This window comes from Pogoniulus pusillus, chromosome 21, assembly GCF_015220805.1.
Source record: "Pogoniulus pusillus isolate bPogPus1 chromosome 21, bPogPus1.pri, whole genome shotgun sequence".
NCBI classification, from domain to species: Eukaryota; Metazoa; Chordata; class Aves; order Piciformes; family Lybiidae; genus Pogoniulus; species Pogoniulus pusillus.
Window position 1 is genome coordinate 22,340,464 of NC_087284.1, and position 24,142 is coordinate 22,364,605.

Below are 24,142 nucleotides of genomic sequence, written 5' to 3' on the forward strand. Positions count from 1 at the left end.
CAAGGATTGCTGCTCTTGGTGGGGGAGCTCAGCTGGAGCTGCACTTTGAGCAGGGGCTACTGCAGCCTTAAAGAAGAGTCATTATTGATTCCCTCCCTCGACCACACTCCTGCAGGCTGCAGGAAGGAGACAAATTTAGGCTTGCTGTCTAAAAATGTGAAATCAAATAAAACCCCAGCCTAAATATTAATAAATGGGTACCATGAAGGAGCTGCTCATGATGTGCCCTCAGGAGGAGGGCAGTGGCTGCAAACCAGAGCAGAGCAGCTTGAGAGTGGCTGTGAGGAACAAGTTGTGCAGCAGGAGGCTGCTGGAATCCTGCAGCAGGTTGCACAGGGAGGTGGTTGAGGCTCCATGGCTGGAGATGGTGAAGATGAGGCTGGGCAGGGCTGAGAGCAGCCTGCTCTAGTGGAGGATGTCCCTGCTGAGTGCAGGGGGGGGTGGGCTGGGTGAGCTTTGGAGGTCCCTTCCAGCCCAAACCATTCCATGATCCCTTCCCACCCAAAGGATCTCTGCCAACAACTTCCTCCTCACATCCAGCCTGGACCTGCCCTGCCACAGCTTCAGCCTCTGTCCCCTTCTTCTGGCCCTGGCTGCCTGGCAGCAGAGCCCAACCCCACCTGGCTACAGCCTCCCTGCAGGCAGCTGCAGGCAGCAATGAGCTCTGCCCTGAGCCTCCTCTGCTCCAGGCCCCTCCCCAGCCTTGCTGCCCTGCTCTCAACACCTTCCAGCACCTCAACATCTCTCTGCAATGGAGGAGCCCAGAGCTGGACACAGCACTCCAGGGGTGGCCTGAGCAGTGCTGAGCACAGGGGCAGAAGCAGCTCCCTTGTCCTGCTGCCCACACTGCTCCTGAGCCAGCCCAGGATGCCATTGGCTCTGCTGCCCACCTGGGCACTGCTGCCTCCTCTGCAGCTGCTCTCTGCCAGCACCCCCAGGGCCCTCTCTGCCTGGCTGCTCTCAGCCACTCTGGCCCCAGCCTGCAGTGCTGCTTGGGGTTGCTGTGGCCAAAGTGCAGAACCTGCCCTTGGCCTTGTTCAGTCTCATCCCCTTGGCCTCTGCCCACCCATGCAGCCCGGCCAGGTCCCTCTGCAGGGCTCTGCTACCCTCCCACATCTCCACACCTGCTCTTAGCTTGGTGCCAGCTGCAAACTCACTGCTGCTGGACTCAATCCCAGCAGGCTCTCTCCAAGCAATCACTTTGTTTGTGTGCTGGGGAAGCCAATTATTAAAACCATGTCTGAGGAGCTATAAAAAGGCTTTTTATTATTGTAGTGCTTAGAAATGCCAAACATCATTAGGCTGCATTCTGAGGCTCCCCAGAAATATGCTGATTGCCTCCCAAAGCAGGAAAAAGCAGACAGGTCCTGCTCTGTGGCAGCCTTCCCCCCGCCCAGGGTCCTGCAGGGAGAGAGGTGCTGAAAGATCAGCAGCGTGGCCAGAGCTGGAGAGAGAGGATGCTGCCCCTCTGCTCTGCTCTGCTCTGCTGAGACCTCACCTGCACTGCTCTGCCCTGCTCTGGAGAGACCAAAATACAGGAAGGATGTGGAGGTGGTGGAGCAGATCCAGAGGAGGCCATGGAGCTGCTCAGGGGGTTGGAGCAGCTCTGCTGTGAGCACAGGCTGAGGGAGCTGAGGGTGTGCAGCCTGCAGAGAAGGCTCCAGGTGACCTCAGAGCTGCTGCCAGTGCCTGAAGGGACTGCAGGGAGGCTGCAGGGAGACTGAGTGCAAAGGGCTGCAGGGACAGGATGAGCAGCAATGGCTGCAAACCAGAGCAGAGCAGCTTGAGAGTGGCTGTGAGGAACAAGTTGTGCAGCAGGAGGCTGCTGGAACCCTGCAGCAGGTTGCCCAGGGAGGTGGCTGAGGCTCCATGGCTGGAGATGTCCAAGGTGAGGCTGGGCAGGGCTGAGAGCAACCTGCTCTAGTGGAGGATGTCCCTGCTGAGTGCAGGGAGGGTTGGGCTGGGTGAGCTTTGGAGGTCCCTTCCAGCCCAAACCATCCTATCATGACCCAACCAAAATCATTCTATGACTCTCTATGTTCTGAACCTTATTGTGGCCTGGGCAGGGCTGTGAGCAACCTGCTCTAGGGGAGGATGTCCCTGCTGACTGCAAGGGATGGGTCTGGATGAGCTCTGGAGGTCCCTTCCAGCCCATCCTGTGATCCTTTGCTTCCTGTGTGCTGTGATTTTTGCCAGCAAGTTTCTGTGTCTGTGAACCAGGAGAGGCTAAAGGAGATTTGGAAGAGCTTGGAATTGAATTATGGATGAGCAGAGCCTTCAACCTGCTTCCCTGGGTGGGAATTCCACCCAGGGCATGGAAAAGAGGTGTGTGAAGTGTGGAAAGAACAAAGAAAAGAGACTTAAGAGAGATGCTTGCAAAGAGAGAAGTGTTGAGTGCAGCACTGCAGCCTGCCAGGGGCCTGCTGGAGGTCCCTGTGCTGGAATAAAATCCAGGCTGGTGCAAGTGGGAGGTTTGCACCCATTGGAGCTAAGAATAATTTGCTTTAGGTGAAGGCAAAGAAATGTCCTGAGCAGAAGACTTCTTTTATTTAACAAGGTGGGGGCAGAGCTGAGCTGCTGCAGGGTAGGAAGCTGCTGCAGAGGACACCAAGGTGGGGGCAGAGCTGAGCTGCTGGAGGGTTGGGAAGGTGCTGCAGAGGGCACCAAGGTGGGGGCAGAGCTGAGCTGTTGGAGGCAGGAAGCTGCTGCAGAGGGCACCAAGGTGGGGGCAGAGTTGAGCTGCTGGAGGGCAGGAAGCTGCTGCAGAGGGCACCAAGGTGGGGGCAGGAAGCTGCTGCAGAGGACACCAAGGTGGGGGCAGAGTTGAGCTGCTGGAGGGCAGGAAGCTGCTGCAGAGGACACCAAGGTGGGGGCAGAGCTGAGCTGCTGGAGGGCAGGAAGCTGCTGCAGAGGACACCAAGGTGGAAGCAGAGCTGAGCTGCTGGAGGGCAGGAAGCTGCTGCAGAGGGCACCAAGGTGGGGGCAGAGCTGAGCTGCTGGAGGGCAGGAAGCTGCTGCAGAGGGCACCAAGGTGGGGGCAGAAAGATGCTTCAGAGGACACCAAGGTGGGGGCAGAAAGCTGCTGCAGAGGACACCAAGGTGGGGGCAGAAAGATGCTGCAGAGGACACCAAGGTGGGAGCAGAGCTGAGCTGTGGGAGTTTTGCTGAGCACCTCCCCGGGACGCTCTGTGATGTGATGTTGTCTTCTGCCCCTCTTCCCTAGGTGCCCCTCGATGGAACTGGATGCAGCACAGCCCTTGCCATCAGGAGCATTGATGCCTGCAGCAGCACAGCCCCAATAAAGGCAGGAGCTGGGAAGTGGAGGCTGCAGCAGCCCCGGGCTGGATCCCTCTGCCCCGCTCTAAGCGCTGGAGTTGCTCTCGCTCGCCCCAGGGAAGCCTTTGCCAATGCTCACAAGGAACTGCTTCTCCCTGCTGCTTTGGGTCCTGTTTGATGGAGGCCTCCTAACTCCACTGCAGCCACAGCCACCACAGCCTTTGGAAGCAGAGCCAAGTGAAGATGCCAGCCAGGTGCCAAGCAGGAGGTCGTCTGCCCAGCGAGTCAAGCGGGGCTGGGTGTGGAACCAGTTCTTCGTGCTGGAGGAGTACATGGGCTCTGAGCCCCAGTATGTGGGCAAGGTAAAGCCTCTCAGGCTACCTGGGCTTCAGCCAGGCCTTGGGCACCCTTGGGAGGTGATCTGCTGGGAGAGCAGCCCTGTGGAGAGGGAGCTGGCAGTGCTGGGGGAGAACACCCATGGCACAGCAATGTGCCCTGCTGCCCAAGAGGGCCAGTGGGGTCCTGGGGGGCTGTGTCCAGCAGGTCAAGGGAGGTTCTACTCCCCCTCAAGCTGTGGCAGGGCAGGTCTAGGCTGGATGTTGTTAGGAAGTTGTTGGCAGAGAGAGTGATTGACACTGGAATGGGCTGCCCAGGGAGGTGGTGGAGTGGCTGTGGCTGGAGGTGTTGCAGCCAAGCCTGGCTGGGGCACTTAGTGCCATGGTCTGGTTGGTTGGGCAGGGCTGGGTGCTAGGTTGGGCTGGATGAGCTTGGAGCTCTCTGCCAACCTGCTTGGTTCTCTGATTCCTCCCTTGCTTTCCAAGTGGGAATGGTGCAGGGAAGCAGTCAGAGGTGCCTGGTTCTGCTGGGGTAAACCTCCTCCAGCTGGCAGCAGTTGCTTCTTCCCTCTCTTTCCAGCCTCTCATAGCCCCATCAGAGGCTTCAGGATTGATTCCCTTTCTACTCCTCTTGTATCCAGCATAGACATCATTTGGTATTAGTTTCTAACCCTTCTTTCTACCTCTTTCATGGTCATCTTGCTTCCTATCCTTGGGTTTGAAGAGAATGGGTTTGGATTAAAGTCCTCTCCAAAAACAGTAGCTCTGAGCTGGGTTTTTGGAGCACAGATGGCTGGGAGGGGACAAAACAGCAACAAAAGGAATAATGGAGAGGTCCTGAGGTCTGTTTGTGGTGCAGAAGTGACTTGGAATGAATAAAGCAGCACCAAAACTAACAACATTTGGGCTGTGAGACGAGTTTGTGGTGCTCAAGTGGCTGGGAAGGGACAAAAGAGCACCAAAAAATAATAAAGGAGGGGTCCTGAGCTGAGTTTGTGGTGCACAAATGGCTTGGAAGGAATAAAATAGCACCAAAACTAACGACATTTGGGCTGTGAGATGAGTTTGTGGTGCTCAGGTGGCTGGGAGTGAAACAAAGAACAATCAAATTGGAGTTCTGAGCTGAGTTTGTGGTGCAGAAGTGGCTTAGAGGGAATAAACCAGCACCAAAACTAACAATAGGGAGGTCCTGAGATGAGTTTGTGGTTCACAAGTGGCTTGGAGGGACTAAAACAGCATCAGAACTAATAGTAGAGGGGTCCTGAGATGAGTTTGTGATGCAGAAGCAGCTTGGAGGGACTCAACCAGCACCAAAACTAATAGTAGAGGGGTCCTGAGCTGAGTTTGTGATGCAGAAGTGGCTTGGAGGGACTAAAGCAGCACCAGAACTAATGGTAGAGGGGTCCTGAGCTGAATTTGTGCTGCACAAATGGCTTGGAGGAACTAAAACAGACTCAGAACTAATAATAGAGAGGTCCTGAGCTGAGTTTGTGGTGCACAAATGGCTTGGAGGGAATAAACCAGCACCAAAACCAATAATATTTGGGCTGTGAACTGAGTTTGTGGTGCACAAATGGCTTGGAGGGAATAAAACAGCATCAAAACTAATAATAGAGAGGTCCTGAGCTGAGTTTGTGATGCAGAAGTGGCTTGGAGGGACTAAAGCAGCACCAGAACTAATGGTAGAGGGGTCCTGAGCTGAGTTTGTGCTGCACAAATGGCTTGGAGGGAAAAAACCAACACCAAAACCAATAATATTTGGGCTGTGAGCTGAGTTTGTGCTGCACAAGTGGCTGGGGGGGACTCAAGCAGCACCAAAACCACTGGCAGAGGGGCTGTGAGTTGGGACTGTGGCACAGAGCTGGCCAGCAGTGAGTCCCCTGGGCACTTAGCAGCAGGTGCCAGGCTGATGCCAGAGGCACTCTGCTGTCTGTGGAGGGGTTGGGCACTCCCAAGTGGTTTTCCAGCCCCTGGAGGCTGCTGCTTGTCCCTTGACCTTGTGCTGCTCCATCTCCTGCCCCCTGTGCTGGTGGCCCAGGTGGGCTTCAGATGGCTTTGAGCTCTTCCCTGGCTTTTGGTTCTGAGTTCTCAGGCTGGGGTCAGATGTTTGAAACCTCCTTCCTTGCTTTACTTCTGATTTTTAAGGCCATTTCAAGGCATTTTTAAATCTCTTTCCTTAACTTCTGATTTTTAAGACCATTGTCAGGCATCTTTCATCTCTTTCCTTGCTTCAGTTCTGATTTTTGAGACCCTTTTCAGGCATTTTTTAATCTCTTTCCTTAACTTCTGATTTTTTAGATCAATTTCAGGCATTTTTCATCTCATTCTTCGCTTCAGTTCTGATTTTTAAGACCATTTCCAGGCATTTCTCATCTCATTTCTTGCTTTAGTTCTGATTTTTGAGACCCATTTCCAGGCATTTTTAAATCTCTTTCCTTTAGTTCTGATTTTTGAGACCATTTCCAGGCATTTTTAAATCTCTTTCCTTTAGTTCTGATTTTTGAGACCATTTCCAAGGCATTTTTAAATCTCTTTCCTTTAGTTCTGATTTTTGAGACCATTTTCCAGGCATTTTTCATCTCATTTCTTGCTTCAGTTCTGATTTTTAAGGCCATTTTCAGACATTTTTTAATCTCTTTCCTTCATTTCTGATTTTTGTGACAATTTTCAGGCATATTTTAATCTCTTTTATTTATTTCTGATTTTTAAGACCACTTCCAGGCATTTTTCATCCCATTTCTTGCTCGAGTTGTGATTTTTGAGACCATTTTCAGGCATTTTTCATCTCTTCCCTTTATTTCTGAATTTTAGGACCATTTGCAGGCACTTTTTAATCCCTTTCCTTGCTTTAGTTCTGCCTTTTCAGGTCCTTTTCCAGGTATCTCTTTCCTTGCTTCCATTTCTGATTGCTCAGGCTGGGTTCAAATCATTTTTCCTCTCCTTCCTTGCTTTATTTCTGCTTTTCAGGATCATTTTCAGGCATCTTTAATCACTTTCCTTACTTTTATTTCTGATTGCTCAGATTGGTTTCAAATAGTTTTAATCTCTTTCCTTTAGTTCTGATTCTTAAGACCATTTTCAGGCATTTTTCATCTCATTCTCTGCTTCACTTCTGATTTTTAAGACCATTTTCAGGCATTTTTCATTTCATTTCTTCCTTTATTTCTGATTTTTAAGACCATTTTTAGGCATCTTTTAATCTCTTTCCTTTATTTCTGATTTTTAAGACCATTTTCAGGCATTTTTTTATCTCTTTCCTTTTTTTCTGAGTTTTGAGACCATTTTGGGGCATTTTTTATCTCATTTCTTGCTTTAGTTCTGATCTTTGAGATCATTTTCAGGAGTTTTTTAATTTCTTTCCTTAATTTCTGATTTTTAAGATCATTTTCAGGCATTTTTCATCTCATTCTCTGCTCCAGTTCTGATTTTTAAGACCATTTTCAGGCATTTTTTATCTCTTTCCTTTTTTTCTGAGTTTTGAGACCATTTCCAGGTATTTTTCATCTCATTTTGTGCTTCAGTTCTGATTTTTGAGACCATTTAGAGGCATTTTTTAATCTCTTTCTTTTATCTCTGATTTTTTAGATCACTTTCAGGCATCTTTAATCTCTTTCCTTGATTCAGTTCTGATTTTTAAGGCCATTTTCAGGCATTTTTAAATCTCTTTCCTTTATTTCTGATTTTTGAGACCATTTCCAGGCATTTCTCATCTCATTTCTTGCTTTAGTTCTGATTTTTGAGACCATTTCCAGGCATTTTTAAATCTCTTTCCTTTAGTTCTGATTTTTGAGACCATTTCCAGGCATTTTTAAATCTCTTTCTTTTAGTTCTGATTTTTGAGACCATTTTCCAGGCATTTTTCATCTCATTTCTTGCTTCAGTTCTGATTTTTAAGGCCATTTTCAGACATTTTTTAATCTCTTTCCTTCATTTCTGATTTTTGTGACAATTTTCAGGCATATTTTAATCTCTTTTATTTATTTCTGATTTTTAAGACCACTTCCAGGCATTTTTCATCCCATTTCTTGCTTGAGTTGTGATTTTTGAGACCATTTTCAGGCATTTTTCATCTCTTCCCTTTATTTCTGAATTTTGAGACCATTTCCAGGCATTTCTCATCTCATTTCTTGCTTCAGTTCTAATTTTTCAGACCATTTTCAGGCATTTTTCATCTCATCTTTTGCTTCAGTTCTGATTTTTGAGACCATTTCCAGGCATTTTTAAATCTCTTTCTTTCATTTCTGATTTTTTAGATCACTTTCAGGCATCTTTAATCTCTTTCCTTGCTTCAGTTCTGATTTTTAAGACCATTTTCAGGCATTTTCTAATCTCTTTCCTTCATTTCTGATTTTTAATGCCATTTTCAGGCATCTTTAATCTCTTTCCTTTAGTTCTGATTTTTCAGACCATTTCCAGGCATTTTTTCATCTCTTTCCTTGGTTTATTTCTCCTTTTCCAGATCCTTTTTCAGGCATTTTCAATCTCTTTTACTTCCTTTCTGCTTTCCCTGCTTATTTTCAGGTCTTCTTAATCTCCTTCCTATTATTTCTGACTGCTCAAGTTTGATTTCAGGCATTTTTAACCTCTTTTCTTGCTCTTCTTTCTAAGTCTTCAGATTCATTTCAGCTATTTTGAATCTCCTTTGTTTTCCTTCTCCTTTTCCAGGTCCATTTCAGGCATTTTCAATCTTTCCTTGCTTTATTTCTCCTTTTCCAGGTCCATCTCAGGCATTTTTCATCTCTTCTTGCTTTATTTCTCCTTTTCCAGGTCCATTTCAGGCATTTTTAATCTCTTCTTTCTTTATTTCTCCTTTTCCAGGTCCATTTCAGGCATTTTTAATCTCTTCTTTCTTTATTTCTCCTTTTCCAGGTCCATTTCAGGCATTTTTAATCTCTTCTTTCTTTATTTCTCCTTTTCCAGGTCCATTTCAGGCATTTTTAATCTCTTCTTTCTTTATTTCTCCTTTTCCAGGTCCATTTCAGGCATTTTTAATATCTTCTTTCTTTATTTCTCCTTTTCCAGGTCCATTTCAGGCATTTTTAATCTCTCCTTGCTTTATTTCTCCCTTTCCAGGTCCATTCCAGGCATTTTCAATCTCTTTCCTTGCTTTATTTCTCCTTTTCCAGGTCCATTTCAGGCATTTTTCTTCTTTCCTTGCTTTATTTCTCCCTTTCCAGGTCCATTCCAGGCATTTTCAATCTCTTTCCCTGCTTTATTTCTCCCTTTCCAGGTCCATTTCAGGCATTTTTAACCTCTCTTCTTGCTTTATTTCTCCTATTTCAGATCCTTTTCAGGTGTTTCAAATCTCCTTTGCTTCCTTCCTGCATTCCCAGCTTATTTCCAAGCATCTTCAATCCCTTCCCTTGCTTTTATTCCTGCTTTTCTAGATTCATTTCAGGCATCTCTAATCTCTCTCCTTGCTTTATTTCTGCTTTTCAGATTCATTTCAGGTCTTTTTTAATCTCTTCCCTTCCTTTCCCCTCTGATAGCTCAGGCTGGGTTTGAATATTGTTTAATCTCTTCTCTCTCCTTCAGCATCTTTAATCTCTTTTAATATCTCCACCATGTGAACCCTTCCCTGAGAGCTGAATTCTGAGCAGGCTCACACCAGGCAATGAGCTTCTGCCTCCCTGAGCCTTATTCCTCTTGTAGGGGATGAGGAACAGGATAGCAAACTGCTGAGGAGATAATAGAGTCAGAAAGGAAAGGTGAAAGTGAGACCTGAATAAAATGAAGTCAGTTTATGGTTGGGTGTTTGGTGGGAAGGGACCCAGACAGTGCAGAACAAAAAGGACCTCTCTCAATTCTGCAGCAGCTCCAAACTCTCTCTTCTTTATGTAGGTGGTCCTGAAGGTTCCTTCCAACCCATCCCATGATAAATAAGGAACAAAAAGGACCTCTCTCAATTCTGCTGCAGCTCCAAACTCTCTCTTCTTTGTTTAGGTGATCCTGAAGGTCCTTTCCAACCCATCCCAAAGCAGCTCTCTTAATTCTGCTGCAGCTCCAAACTCTCTCCTTTTTATTTAGGTGGCCCTGAAGGTCCTTTCCAACCCAACCCATGATAAATACAGAACAAAAAGGACCTCTCTTAATTCTGTTGCAGTTCCAAACTCTCTCCTCTTTATTTAGGTGGCCCTGAAGGTCCTTTCCAACCCAACCCATGATAAATAAGGAACAAAAAGGACCTCTTAATTCTGCTGCAGCTCCAAACTCTCTTTTCTTTGTTTAGGTGGTCCTGAAGGTCCTTTCCAACTCATTCCATGATAAATAGGGAACAAAAAGGACCTCACTCAATTCTGCTGCAGCTCCAAACTCTCTCTCCTTTATTTAGGTGGCCCTGAAGGTCCTTTCTAACCCATTCCATGATAAATAAGGAACAAAAAGGACCTCTCTTAATTCTGCTGCAGCTCCAAACTCTCTCTTCCTTAGTTAGGTGGCCCTGAAGGTCCTTTCCAACCCATCCCAAAGCAGCTCTCTTAATTCTGCTGCAGCTCCAAACTCTCTCTTTGTTCAGGTGGCCCTAAAGGTCCTTTCCAACCCATCCCAAAGCAGCTCTCTCAATCCTGCTGCAGCTCCAAACTCTCTCCTTTGTTCAGGTGGCCCTGAAGGTCCTTTCCAACCCATCCCAAAGCAGCTCTCTTAATTCTGCTGCAGCTCCAAACTCTCTCTTCTTTGTTCAGGTGGCCCTGAAGGTCCTTTCCAACCCAACCCATGATAAATACAGAACAAAAAGGACCTCTCTTAATTCTGCTGCAGCTCCAAACTCTCTCTTCTTTGTTCAGGTGGCCCTGAAGGGCCTTTCCAACCCAACCCATTCTATGAATCTATGGCAACAACAAAACAAACCCAAACCTGAAGGACAAAACAACTCAGCTTTGGCAGCTGCTGCCCCCTGAAGAGCACCAACCCACCAGCTTCAGCCTGCCCATAGCTGTGCCCCAATTAAGCTGATTAAAAGTGCAGTCCTGCTCCCAGCTCCCAGCTAAGGGAGGCAGAGCAGTGTTTCATTTACAGCTGTCAGAGAGGTTTAGCAGATCCTCTGCCCACCACTGAAGGGAAGAGCCCTGCCCATCACCTCCAGGAGGCTTTGGCAGGGTGGCAGCTGCAAGGAGATGGAAGCTGTCTCAGGAACTGCTGCTAGTTGGGTCTTGATTGGAGTCCCCAGGGTGCAGGCATCAGAGTGGCTCATTTCTGGGTGGTTTAATGTGAAAGGCACTGCAAATAAAGGCTCTCACAACCACCTTCTGCAGGGCAGCTTTGACCCCCAGCAATGCCCATGCCTACCTCTGCCTGGGAAGCTCTTGGTGGGGGTTGGTGGCCCTTAGGTGATAACTGAGGACATGGTCAGGTGTGCTGGAGAGAAGGGATCCATCCAGAGGGACCTGGACAGGCTGGAAGCTGGGCCCAGGCCAACCTCAGGAGGTTCAACAAGGCCAAGTGCAATGTCTGCAGATGGGTCAGGGCAATGCCAAGCACTGATGTAGGCTGGGCAGTGCCTGGCTTGAGAGCAGCCCTGAAGGAAAGGGACTTGGGGGTGCTGGTGGAGGAGAAGCTCAGCATGAGGCAGCAGTGGGCACTGGCAGCCCAGAGAGCCCCAACTGTGCCCTGGGTTGGAAGAGATCTTAAAGGTCATAGAATGGGTTGGGTTGGGAGGGACCTTAAAGGTCATGGAATGGGCTGGGTTGGAAAGGAGCTTAAAGATCATAGAATGGGTTGGGTTGGAAAGGAGCTGAAAGGTCATGGAATGGGTTGGCTTGGAAGGGACTTCTAAGATCCTAGAATGGATTGGGTTGGAAGGGACCTTAAAGGTCACAGAATGGACTGGGCTTGAGCAGCCCTGAAGGGAAGGTCTTGGGGATGCTGGTGGAGGAGAAGCTCAGCATGAGGCAGCAGTGGGCACTGGCAGCCCAGAGAGCCCCACCTGTGCCCTGGGCTGCAGCCAGAGCAGTGTGGGCAGCAGCAGGGCCAGGGAGGGGATTCTGCCCCTCTGCAGTGCTCTGCTGAGACCCCACCTGGAGCTCTGTGCCCACTGCTGGAGCCCCTGGCACAGGAAAGGGCTGGAGGGGCTGGAAGGTGCCAGAGAAGGGCCCCGAGGGTGAGCAGAGGGCTGGAGATGCTCTGCTGTGAGCACAGGCTGAGAGTTGGGGGGGCTGAGCCTGGAGAGGAGAAGGCTCCCAGGAGAGCTTCTTGTGGCCTTGCAGTGTCTGAAGGGGGCTGCAGGAGAGCTGGGGAGGGACTTTGGAGGGTGCTGGGTAGGGATAGGAGCAGGGGGAATGGATCCAAGCTGGAGGAGGAGAGATTGAGGTGAGACATGAGGGAGAAGTTGTTGAGCATGAGGGTGGTGAGAGCCTGGCACAGGCTGCCCAGGGAGGTGCTGGAAGCCTCAGCCCTGGGAGCTGTTAAGTCCAGGCTGGATGTGGCTGTGGGCAACCTGCTCTGGTGTGAGGTGTCCCTGGGCATGGGCAGGGGTGGGTTGGAACTGGCTGCTCCTTGAGATCCCTTCCAGCCCTGGCAATCCTGCTGGTGCCAGCCTGGCTGTGCCAAGCTGACTGCCTGAGCTTCTGCCATCCCCACTCACCAGTGAGAGCATTGTCAGGAGGTATCACAGCTGAGAAGAGAGATGAGGAGAGATGAAAGAGTGAAAGGATTGCACTGGGGAGCAGAAGTGGGGCCACAGCTCTGCATTTTGTGTCTTGCTGTGGCTTTTTGTCTCTCTCCCTCAGCTTTGCCATGTGAAAAAGGGAAGGGAAACCAAAACTAAAGAGGTTGTCGTTAAAAGCTTTGCCTCCTGGATGTGGCATAAAGCCTGTGAGACACAAAGCAGTGCTGACAGCTGCATGGGGAGGTGTGAGGAGCAAGTTGGAGCCATGGAAACACAACAGCCCCCTCGAGCAAGCCAGGCTGGCACTGAGGGTTTGCTTCTGTAAAGCTTTTCTTCTTGCAGGCTCTGTAAAGCCCAGGAGCTGTTAGCTCGTGGGGTAGAGAGGAGCAACCTAGACACATGGGTTGGATGGGTGGGGAGCACTGGATGGATCCAGCAGTGGCTTGGTGGCTGCAGCCAGAGAGTGGCTGTCAATGGCTGCATGGCCAAGGGCAGGCAGTGCCAAGCAGAGTCCCCCAGGGCTCAGCCCTGGCACCAGGCTTGTTCAGCATCTCTGTGAGTGCCATGGGCAGAGGCACTGAGTGCAGCCTCAGCAGGTTTGCTGCCCACACCAAGCTGTGTGGTGCTCAGCCAGGCTGGAGGGCAGGATCCATCCAGAGGCACCTGGGCAGGCTGCAGAGGTGGGCACAAGCCAAGCTCAGGAGGGGCAACAAGAGCAAGGGCAAGGTCCTGCAGCTGGCTGGAGGCAAAGCCAAGCAGCAGTGCAGGCTGGGCAGTGCCAGGCTGGAGAGCAGCCCTGAGGAGAGGCACTTGGGGGTGCTGCTGCTGGAGGAGAAGCTGCACAGGAGCCAGCAGTGTGCACCTGCAGCCCAGAAAGCCAAGCAGAGCCTGGGCTGCAGCAGCAGCAGTGTGGCCAGCAGGGCCAGGGAGCTGATCCTGCCCCTCTGCTGTGCTCTGCTGAGAGCCCACCTGGAGTGCTGCATCCAGCTCTGGAGCCCCTGGGACAAGAGGGCTGTGGAGATGCTGGAGAGTGTCCAGAGCAGGGCCAGGAGGATGCTGAGAGGCTGCAGCAGCTCTGCTGTGAGCACAGCCTGAAAGAGTTGGGGCTGTGCAGGCTGGAGCAGAGGAGGCTCCCAGGGCACCTTCTGGTGGCCTTGCAGGGTCTGCAGGGGGCTCCAAGAGAGCTGGGGAGGGACTGTGGAGGCTGTGAGGGAGTGTCAGGAGTGGGGGGAATGGAGCAGAGCTGGAGGTGGGGAGAGTGAGAGTGGAGGTGAGGAGGAAGTTGTTGAGCAGGAGAGTGGTGAGAGGCTGGCAGGGGTTGCCCAGGGAGGTGGTTGAGGCCCCATGGCTGGAGGTGTTTGAGGCCAGGCTGGCTGAGGCTGTGTGCAGCCTGCTCTAGGGTAGGGTGTCCCTGGGCATGGCAGGGGGTTGGGACTGGCTGCTCCTTGTGCTCCCTTCCAGCCCTGACTGCTTCTGTGCTTCTCTCAGTTGCTTTGTGCCCTTCACAGAGCTGTGATGCCTGTGGGGGTGGACTCCTGCCCCCTGGATTTGTGCTCAGGGAAACTTCTTCACTGTCAGTTTTAATCTACCTTTTTTTTTCTGGTCCAATTTCCATTCCTACCCCACCCCCCAAAAAAAAAGTCTATTTCAAAAGGTGAAATAGAAGCAAGAGGTGGGGCAGGATGGATCCATATTATTCAGAGGCTGGGAGAGGGAAGTCTTGTCTGGAGAAGGCACTCCAGAAGACCAGATGGGGTTGGGGGGGGTGGGAGTGGTTTTTCCCCTCTTCCAGACGCTGCTTGGTTGTGTAAAGTCCATTTGCTCTGCCGGTTGCAAACATGTGTGAGCTCTTTGGTGCCATCCATTAGTGATGAGGATGCTTTGCAGCTCTGGTCCGCTCCAGCTGGAGTCTTCTCCTTCCCCTCCTCCCCCTCCTTTTCTCCTTCTGCCTTCTTTTTCCTTGCCTTCCTTCTTTCTCCTCCTTCTCCTTCTCCTTCTCGTCCTTCTCATTCTTCTCTCTTTCTCCTTTCTCCTTTCTCCTTCTTCTCCTCTTTTCTCCTTCTTCTCCTCTTTTCTCCTTTCTCCTTCTCCTGCTTTCTCCTTCTCCTCCTTATCCTCCTTTCTCCTTCTTCTCCTTATCCTCCTTTCTCCTTCTTCTCCTTCCTTCTTCTCCTCTTTTCTCCTTCTTCTCCTCTTTTCTCCTTTCTCCTTCTCCTCCTTTCTCCTTCTCCTCCTTATCCTCCTTTCTCCTTCTCCTCCTTATCCTCCTTTCTCCTTCTTCTCCTTCCTTCTTCTCCTTCTCCTCCTTTCTTCTTCTCCTCCTTTCTTCTTCTCCTCCTTTCTTCTTCTCCTTATTCTCTTCCTTTCTCCTTCTCCTCCTTATCCTACTTATCCCACTTCCCCTCCCTCCCCACCTTCTCCTCCTTCTCCTTCTCCTCCTTTCTCCTCCTTTCTCCTCCTTTCTCCTTCTCCTTTTTCCTCCTTCTCATCCTTCCTCTGTCTTCTCATTTCTCCTTCTCCTCCTTCTTAGCCTCCAGCATAGGGTTTGGTGGCCATGGTGGGATTGAGTTGCTGCTTGGACTGGATGAGCTTAGAGACCTTTCCCAACCCAAACAACTCCATGGCTCTGTGATTCTGTGGCATGGGACCTTGGCTGCCCTGGGAGGTGGCAGAGTGCCCATGCCTGGCGGTGTTCCTGTGGCCATGGCACTTGGGGCCAGGGTTTGGTGGCCATGGTGGGGTTGGGTTGCTGCTTGGACTGAATGAGCTTTTCCTTCCTAACCAATTCTCTGATCCTCTGCTGCTGTGACCAGGTCAGTCAGTGGCTTTTACCTCTTGCTCCTGGGCTGGCTCAGGAGCAGTGTGGGCAGCAGGGCAAGGGAGGTTCTTGTGCCCCTGTGCTCAGCACTGCTCAGGCCACCCCTGGAGTGCTGTGTCCAGCTCTGGGCTCCTCCATTGCAGAGAGATGCTGAGGTGCTGGAAGGTGTTGAGAGCAGGGCAGCAAGGCTGGGGAGGGGCCTGGAGCAGAGCCCTGTGAGGAGAGGCTGAGGGAGCTGGGGGGGTGCAGCCTGCAGCAGAGGAGGCTCAGGGCAGAGCTGATTGCTGCCTGCAGCTGCCTGCAGGGAGGCTGTAGCCAGGTGGGGTTGGGCTCTGCTGCCAGGCAGCCAGGGCCAGAAGAAGGGGACAGAGGCTGAAGCTGTGCCAGGGCAGGTCTAGGCTGGATGTTGTTAGGAAGTTGTTGTCAGAGAGAGTGATTGGCACTGGAATGGGCTGCCCAGGGAGGTGGTGGAGTGGCTGTGCCTGGAGGTGTTGCAGCCAAGCCTGGCTGGGGCACTTAGTGCCATGGTCTGGTTGGTTGGGCAGGGCTGGGTGCTAGGCTGGGCTGGAGGAGCTTGGAGCTCTCTCTGCTTAATTCTGTGATTCTATGGAGAGGCAATTCCCAATTCTATGATGCTATGGAGAGGCAATTCCCAAAGGCATGCAGGGGCCAGGCAGAAGGAAGGTCAGGGTCTGGGCTGCTCAGCAGGAAGGCCCAGAGGCAACAAGCAGCCAAAGAAGAGAGTCCTGCTGGTGTTCTCCCTGCCCCACAGCCCATGGCCTCCCCCACAGCCCCCAGAACCTGTGTTCCACTCCAGGGCCCTAGCTGTAAATGTTATCCATTGCCTCTTTGCCTCTCCCCCAGCAGCTGAGCTTCTTGCCCCATTACCAGCAGCATTTAGCTCCTCAGGCATTCATTTCCTCCCTCATCTCCTGCTTTGCTTTGCTCCTCATTCACCTGGAGCACTCCAGCAGGTAACTAAAGCCCAGAGCCATCACCACTCCGCTCTGCACAGCCTCCCCCGCAGCCCCTGCCCGTTGCAGCAGGTCTCTTCAGTCCTCACCAGGTGGGAGAGGAGAGCTGAAGAGCTCTTTCAGCCTGGCTGAGGCAGCCTTGAGTGCTGAGGCAAAGCTTTTAGGCGTGTTTGAAGGATAAGCAGGGCAGAGATGAAAGGCTCCTGCGAGGGGAGTCCATCAGGCTGCACTGATGCGCTTGAAGGGCAGAGGCAGAGAGTTGCTTGGGTTAGAAAAGGTCTCTGAGGTCGTCTGGTCCAACCAGCAACCCAACCATGGCCACCCAAGGGGATGGAGAAGCTGCAGAGGTGGCTCCTGTGCCACAGCAGCAGCCAAGGCAGCTCAGGGTGTTGCTGTTTTGCTCTCCCCATTGCTAGGTGGGGGTCAAAAGCTTGGCTCATGCCCCCCGTGCTGATGCCATGCACTTAGAGGCAGTCAAGGACCTCAACTTTGGTGCTTCTAAAGCCTTAAATGACATAAGAAGGGGAAAATAGCCCTAAAGCAATTGCTTCCCAGCCTAGAAACAGCCAATACTGATCCTTTCCTCCTCTCCCTTTTGTCCTGCAGCTCCATTCTGACCTGGACAAGGGAGTGGGCACTGTTAAATACACCCTCTCAGGAGATGGTGCTGGGACAGTCTTCACCATCGACGAGACCACAGGAGACATCCATGCCATAAGGAGCCTGGACAGAGAGGAGAAACCTTTCTACACCCTGAGGGCTCAGGCTGTGGATGTGGACACCAAGAAGCCTCTGGAGCCTGAGTCAGAGTTCATCATCAAGGTGCAGGACATTAATGACAACGAGCCAAAGTTCCTGGATGGGCCTTACGTTGCCAGCGTCCCAGAGATGTCCCCAGTGGGTGAGTGAGGAGCTCTAAAGCTTCCCTGGGTCACTGCCTAAAGCTTCATCTCTGCACTCTGCATCTCCTGGTCAGGGAGGTGAAGGCAAGGCTTGGGCATGGGAAGGGAATCTGGGAGCTGGGGATTAGAAATCCTGAAATCCCAGAATCAGGCAGGATGGAAAAGACCTTTGAGAGCATCGAGTCCAACCTAGCACCTGACACCTCCTCAGCAGCCAGCCCCTGGCACTCAGTGCCTCATGCAGCCTCCTCTTAACACCTCCAGGCACAGCCACTCCACCACCTCCCTGGGCAGCCCATTCCAGTGCCAATCACTCTCTCTGACAACAACTTCCTAACAACATCCAGCCTAGACCTGCCCTGCCACAGCTTCAGCCTCTGTCCCCTTCTTCTGTCCCTGGCTGCCTGGCAGCAGAGCCCAACCCCACCTGGCTACAGCCTCCCTGCAGGCAGCTGCAGGCAGCAATCAGCTCTGCCCTGAGCCTCCTCTGCTGCAGGCTGCACCCCCCCAGCTCCCTCAGCCTGTGCTCACAGCAGAGCTGCTCCAACCCCCTGAGCAGTTCCATGGCACCTCCATCAGCTCCATGTCCTTGCTGTGCTGAGGGCTCCAGAGCTGAATGCTGCACTCCAGCTGAGGTCTCCCCAGAGCAGAGCACAGGGGCAGGATCTCCTCTCTCCAGCTCTGCCCACACTGCTCCTGAGCCAGCCCAGGCTGCCCTTGGCCCTTCTGTGCTGCAGTCTCACACTGCCTGCTCATGTCCAGCTTCTCCCCACCCCTCAGCACTCCCCAAACCTTTTCCTCAGGGCTGCTCTCTCTCCCCCCACCCCCAGCCTGCACTGGAAGTGAGGACTGATGCAGATGGATGCCCAGGAAGGGGCTGGAAAGCTGCTCAGAGTCATAGCCAAGGCAGCAGTGTCCTGACTGGGGGCCTGAACTCCAATCAGTGATGACTAAAGCAGGGAAATGTTTGGCTGGCAGCAAATTCCTCCTCCCAAATCCCTCCTGGTGCCTGTGCTGTGCCCAGTGCAGTTCTCTCCAGTGCCTTTGCCTCTCTCAGCTGTGGTCACTGTTTTGCTCCCTGCTGCAAGCAGAAGCTTCTCAGAGGGGTTCAAACTGCTGCTCCCTAGCACCAGGACCATTTAGCTGAGCTTGAGGATGAGGCTTTAGACCTGCAACTGCCTGAGGCTGACACTGAAAAGCACTTTGCTGGCTTTTATCTTGAGCTGGTCCTGGCTGAGGCAGAAACTCAACCCTTGAGGAATTCTTCCTCTCATTTATTTATTTCTTGGGTTTCTTTCCCTTATTTTTTTTTGCTTCTGGCCACTTTTTAACTCCCAAATGTCCTGAACTTCACTGCCTCTCTTTCCCAGCAACTCCTGCTGCCATTGTGGGAGAGAGATGCACTAAAGCAGAGAGAATCAGAGACTTGGTTGGGCTAAAAGAGACCTCCACAACCATCCAGGCCAGCTGCCAATCTAAGAGCATCAAACCCTGGCCCCAAGGGCCATGGCCACACATTGCTGCAACACCTCCAGGCATGGGGACTCCATCACCTCCCTCCCTGGGCAGCCTCTTCCCATCCCTGACCACTCCTGCAGCAAAGAAATTGTTCCTCCCCTCCAGCCTAACCCTCCCCTGGCACAGCTTCAGGCCAGTTCCTCTCCTGCTATGCCCTGAGCCTAGGGAGCAGAGCCCAACCCCCACCTGCCTGCAGCCTCCTCTCAGGGAGCTGCAGAGAGCAATCAGCTCTGCCCTCAGCCTCCTCTTCTCCACCCTGCACACCCCCAGCTCCTTTTCCTCCCAGCTCCTCTTCTCTCCAGCTTCTCTTCTCTCCAGCTCCCCTTCTCTCCAGCTCCTCTTCTCCCCAGCTCCTCTTCCTCCCAGCTCCCCTTCTCTCCATCTCCTCTTCTCTCCAGCTCCCCTTCTCTCCAGCTCCTCTTCTCCCCAGCTCCTCTTCCTCCCAGCTCCCCTTCTCTCCATCTCCTCTTCTCTCCAGCTCCCCTTCTCTCCAGCTTCTCTTCTCTCCAGCTCCCCTTCTCTCCATCTCCTCTTCTCTCCAGCTCCCCTTCTCTCCAGCTCCTCTTCCTCCCAGCTCCTCTTCTCTCCAGCTTCTCTTCTCTCCAGCTCCTCTTCTCTCCCGCTCCTCTTCCTCCCAGCTCCTCTCCTCTCCAGCTCCGTTTCCTCCCAGCTCCTCTTCCTCCCAGCTCCTCTTCTCCCCAGCTTCTCTTCCTCCTAGCTCCTCTTCTCCCCAGCACCATCATTGCTGCTCCAGGCCAGGCTGCTGGTGCCCTTCTTGCCCACCTCTGCACACTGCTGGCTCATCTCCAGCTGCTACCAGCCAGCACCCCCAAGTCCTCTTCTGTGCTGGGCAAGCTTGCAGCCACTCTGCCCCAAGCCTGGAGTAGTCATGGAGGGAATGAATTCATCATCAGCCTCTTCCCATCCCAGATGTGTGAAGGGAACTTGGCACTGGCAGAGTTTTGTATGCATCTCGTGGAGTTGGTTGGGGTTTTTTTAGCTCAGCCTAAGTGCAGGGCACAGAAGTGCTTCTGAGAACCCTCCTCAGACTCCCAAATAGCTTTTAAAAGCTTGAGCTGTCCCATCAAAGCTCCTCAAGCAGCATTTGAGCATCCCTAATGGGTTAGGCAGCTAAATTTTGCTGGCATCCATTATAAATGTGAACCAAAATAGTTTGGAAACGTGGCCAGAGAGTTGGAGCAGTGTCTCAGGAGCTCAACCAGAGCAGCCACAGCTCAAATTCAGCCCTCCTGGCAGTGAGTGATGCAGGGTTGGGTGCCCACAGAGCATCAGAGAGGCAGAGAAGCACAGAATCACAGAGCATTGGATTGGTGGAATCAGTCTGGGTTGGAAGGGACCACAAGGAGCAGCCAGTGCCAACCCCCTGCCATGCCCAGGGACACCCTACCCTAGAGCAGGCTGCTCACAGCCTCAGCCAGCCTGGCCTCAAACACCTCCAGCCATGGGGCCTCAACCACCTCCCTGGGCAGCCTGTGCCAGGCTCTCACCACCCTCATGCTCAACAACTTCTCCCTCATGTCTCACCTCAATCTCTCCTCCTCCAGCTTGGATCCATTCCCCCTGCTCCTATCCCTCCCCAGCACCCTCCAAAGTCCCTCCCCAGCTCTCCTGCAGCCCCCTTCAGACACTGCAAGGCCACAAGAAGCTCTCCTGGGAGCCTTCTCCTCTCCAGGCTCAGCCCCCCCAACTCTCAGCCTGTGCTCACAGCAGAGCAGCTCCAGCCCTCTGCTCACCCTCGGGGCCCTTCTCTGGCACCTTCCAGCCCCTCCAGCCCTTTCCTGTGCCAGGGGCTCCAGCAGTGGGCACAGAGCTCCAGGTGGGGTCTCAGCAGAGCACTGCAGAGGGGCAGAATCCCCTCCCTGGCCCTGCTGCTGCCCACACTGCTCTGGCTGCAGCCCAGGGCACAGGTGGGGCTCTCTGGGCTGCCTTCTCCTCTCCAGACTGAATCATAGACTCAAGCAGGTTGGCAGAGACCTCCAAGCTCCTCCAGTCCAACCTAGCACCCAGCCCTGCCCAACCAACCAGACCATGGCACTAAGTGCCCCAGCCAGGCTTGGCTCCAACACCTCCAGGGATGGCAACTCCACCACCTCCCTGGGCAGCCCATTCCAATGGCAAATCACTGCCTCAGCACCCCCAACCCCCTCAGCCTCTCTTCTCCAGTGCTCTGATGGATTCCTTTGTCTGATTCCAGTGCCTCAGGACCTGCCAAACAACAGCAAAGGGTTACCAAATTGTCCCCGTGGATGTCTGCAGTGTCCCCAGCCTGCTGCTGCCAACGATCCCTGGTGAACTTTCCACCAGTGAGCAGGCAGATGCCAGTTAATGCCTGGGCACTGCCAGCAGCCATGGAGCAGGCAGGCTGAGCTCATCTTTCAGAAGCCAGGCAGTGACATTTGCAGGGTTCAGAGCAACAAAAACATGGCTGGGAGGAGGAGAAGTTGCATCCTTTTGATTGGGCAGTGAGGTAGGTAGCAAAGCACTCTACTGAGAACCCTCTTTAGGGAGGTATTTTTTCCCTTGGAACACCAAGCAGATAAATCCCAGCCCCAAAAGGTTTGCAGTGGAGGTGATAACAAAGCCCTGAGGAGTTTAGATGTGCCAAACCCAAAAAGGCATCCTCAGACCCCTTCCCCCAAGTGACAGTGAGGAGCAAATCCACAGCCCCCCAGCCCCAGAGGGATCAGCATGAGGCTGCAGGTGTTGATGAGGTCTCAGCATGCTGCTGCCTTCTCTTGGGCCCTGCTGGGCTCTGCAATCAGCTCTCCCAGTTGGGTTGGATGGAAGTCCCCCAGTGGCAAGCAAGATTTAGCTCTCCTGAAACCATTGTGCTGTGCAGGGAGAGGTTTGGCTCTTCCCACTGCTCCTCTTCTTCAGCCCCCAGGGAATGAAGCTGCAGCTGCTGCTTGGTTGCTCCTCTGATGGCTTTGTGAGAGCCTACTCCCAGGTGGGCACTAATTAGGCACATCCAGCTGATGGGCAGTGAGCAGATGTCCTGCCAGCTTGGGGTGGGATATGGAAGAGGAGTTTGGGTTTGGCTCTCCATGGTTTGTCTTTCAGTCTTCTTCACCACAGAGAGCTGAAGTGTTTGTGCAGAGCAGTGCTGGGCAGGCAGGTGATGGAGTCCCCACCCCTGGAGGTTTGTGTCTCAATCATCTTCTTCATCACAGAGAGCTGAAATGTTTGTGCAGAGCAGTGCTGGGCAGGCAGGTGATGGAGTCCCCACCCCTGGAGGTTTGTGTCTCAATCATCATCTTCATCACAGAGAGCTGAAATGTTTGTGCAGAGCAGTGCTGGGCAGGCAGGTGATGGAGTCCCCACCCCTGGAGGTTTGTGTCTCAATCATCTTCTTCATCACAGAGAGCTGAAATGTTTGTGCAGAGCAGTGCTAGGCAGGCAGAGGAAGAGGTTGGGCAGGCAGGTGATGGAGTCCCCACACTTGGAGGTTTGTGTCTCAATCATCTTCTTCATCACAGAGAGCTGAAATGTTTGTGCAGAGCAGTGCTGGGCAGGCAGGGGAAGAGGTTGAACAGGCAGGTGGTGGAGTCCCCATGCCTGGGGGTGTTGCAGCAACCTGGCACTTGGGGCCAGGGTTTGGTGGCCATGGTGGGGTTGGGTTGCTGCTTGGACTGGATGAGCTCAGAGGCCTTTTCCAACCCAAACCATCCTCTGCACTCAGTGACCTTGGAGGCCTTTTCTAACTGAAATGCTTCAATTATTCTATTTTCTGAGCAATTTACAGCCCAAGAGAGAAGGACTCCAAGAAGGACCTTGAGGAGTTGGAGTAGGTCCAGAGAAGTGCAACGAAGGTGGGGAAGGGTTGGGAGAACAGAGCTGGGGAGAAGTGGGAGCTGGGGAGAAGAGGAGCTGGGGTTGCTTAGCCTGGAGAAGAGGAGGCTGAGGACAGAGCTGATTGCTCTCTGCAGCTCCCTGAAAGGAGGCTGCAGTCAGGTGGGGCTTGGGCTCTGCTCCCTAGGCTCAGGGGATGGAAGGAGAGGAACTGGCCTGAAGCTGTGCCAGGGGAGGGTTAGGTTGGAGAGGAGGAAACATTTGTTTGCTAGAGGAGTGGTCAGGGATTGGCAGAGGCTGCCCAGGGAAGAGGTTGGAGGAGAGGAAACATTCTCTCAGCTGCACTCAGCTGCTCCAGGGCTCAGCCAGCCTGGATCTCAACACCCCCAGGCAGGAGGCAGCCACAGCCTCCCTGGGCAGCCTGTGCCAGGCTCTCAGCAGCCTCACCCTGCACAGCTTCTGCCTCAGCTCCACTCTCAGCCTGCTCTGCCTCAGCTCCAAACCATTGCCCTTGGCCTGGCTCAGAGCCCCTCAGCACAAGTCCCTCTGCAGCCTTCCTGCAGGAGCCCTTCAGGCCCTGGCAGCAGCTCTGAGGTGCCCCTGGAGCCTTCTCCTCTGCAGCCTGCACCCCCCCAGCTCCCTCAGCCTGTGCTCACAGCAGAGCTGCTCCAGCCTTTGAGGAGCACTGGGGCAAAATTAAGTCCCTGTTGATCTGAGGCCTGAGAAATGATTGAGTTGTGAGGATGCCCAAAGCAAAAGTCACAGCTAAGAGTTCCTCTTTGCTCACTTCCAAGCATCTGGGGGGGAACTGCTGTTGGCAAGAGGGAAAACCCAATCCACAGGGCAGAGAGAAGGCAGAGGAAGAGCCACTCTCAGGAGCTGCACCTCTCAGAGGAATGGAGATGAAACTCAATGTTTGCTCATTGGTTCTTGTGCTGCTCTCCTTTGCTCCTGATTTCCAGCAGTTAACTTTCCCCAGGCTGCTCCTTCCTCAGCCTGCTGGGTGTAAACCAGCAGCTGCTGTTTGCAGCTCCTCTTTGTCCTTCCAAGTGAACCTATCCCCCCCCTCCCCCCCAGATAAGCATCATTGCAACCTTGGGACTGCCTAAGCAGCTGCAGGGCTTTATCAATAAATAAATAGCCTAAATTAATAACAATTAATAACTCAAAGGCATCTGCAAGGCTCCCAGAGGGCATTAGCAGCCCAGGCAGATTGTGTGCCCTGAGTGCTTTTAACTGTGGCTGACCCTAGCAGATGAGAGGAGGGAAAGTTAAAGAGAAAAGGGGAGGGAGGGGGAAATAATTACAGAGTCAGAGAATCACAGAGTCACAGAATGAAGCAGGTTGGAAAAGACCTCTGAGAGCATTGAGTCCAACCTAGCACCTAACACCTCCTCAGTAGCCAACCCCTGGCACTGAGTGCCTCATGCAGCCTCCTCTTAACACCTCCACCACCTCCCTGGGCAGCCCATTCCAATGCCAATCACTCTCTCTGCCAGCAACTTCCTAACAGCATCCAGCCTCAACCTGCCCTGGCACAGCTTCAGCCTCTGTCCCCTTCTTCTGTCCCTGGCTGCCTGGCAGCAGAGCCCAACCCCACCTGACTACAGCCTCCCTGCAGGCAGCTGCAGGCAGCAATCAGCTCTGCCCTCAGCCTCCTCTGCTGCAGGCTGCACCCCCCCAGCTCCCTCAGCCTCTCCTCACAGGGCTGTGCTCCAGGCCCCTCCCCAGCCTTGCTGCCCTTCTCTCAACACCTTCCAGCACCTCAACATCTCTCTGCAATGGAGGAGCCCAGAGCTGGACACAGCACTGCAGGGGTGGCCTGAGCAGTGCTGAGCACAGGGGCAGAAGCAGCTCCCTTGTCCTGCTGCCCACACTGCTCCTGAGCCAGCCCAGGATAGGAAAGG

At 52.8% G+C, this 24,142-nt stretch overlaps 1 protein-coding gene across 3 annotated transcripts in view; it reads left to right on the plus strand.

The window, feature by feature from the left end:
- Positions 1-24,142, plus strand: part of CDH12 (cadherin 12) — a 95,334-nt gene that overhangs the window by 53,610 nt on the left and 17,582 nt on the right. For all 3 annotated transcript variants that reach the window (XM_064161238.1, XM_064161239.1, XM_064161240.1), the window contains 2 exons: positions 3,224-3,638; positions 16,612-16,906. In XM_064161238.1, the coding sequence (XP_064017308.1) occupies positions 3,408-3,638; positions 16,612-16,906 (526 nt within the window). In that variant the 5' untranslated portion in view covers positions 3,224-3,407. The remainder of the gene's footprint in view (positions 1-3,223; positions 3,639-16,611; positions 16,907-24,142) is intronic.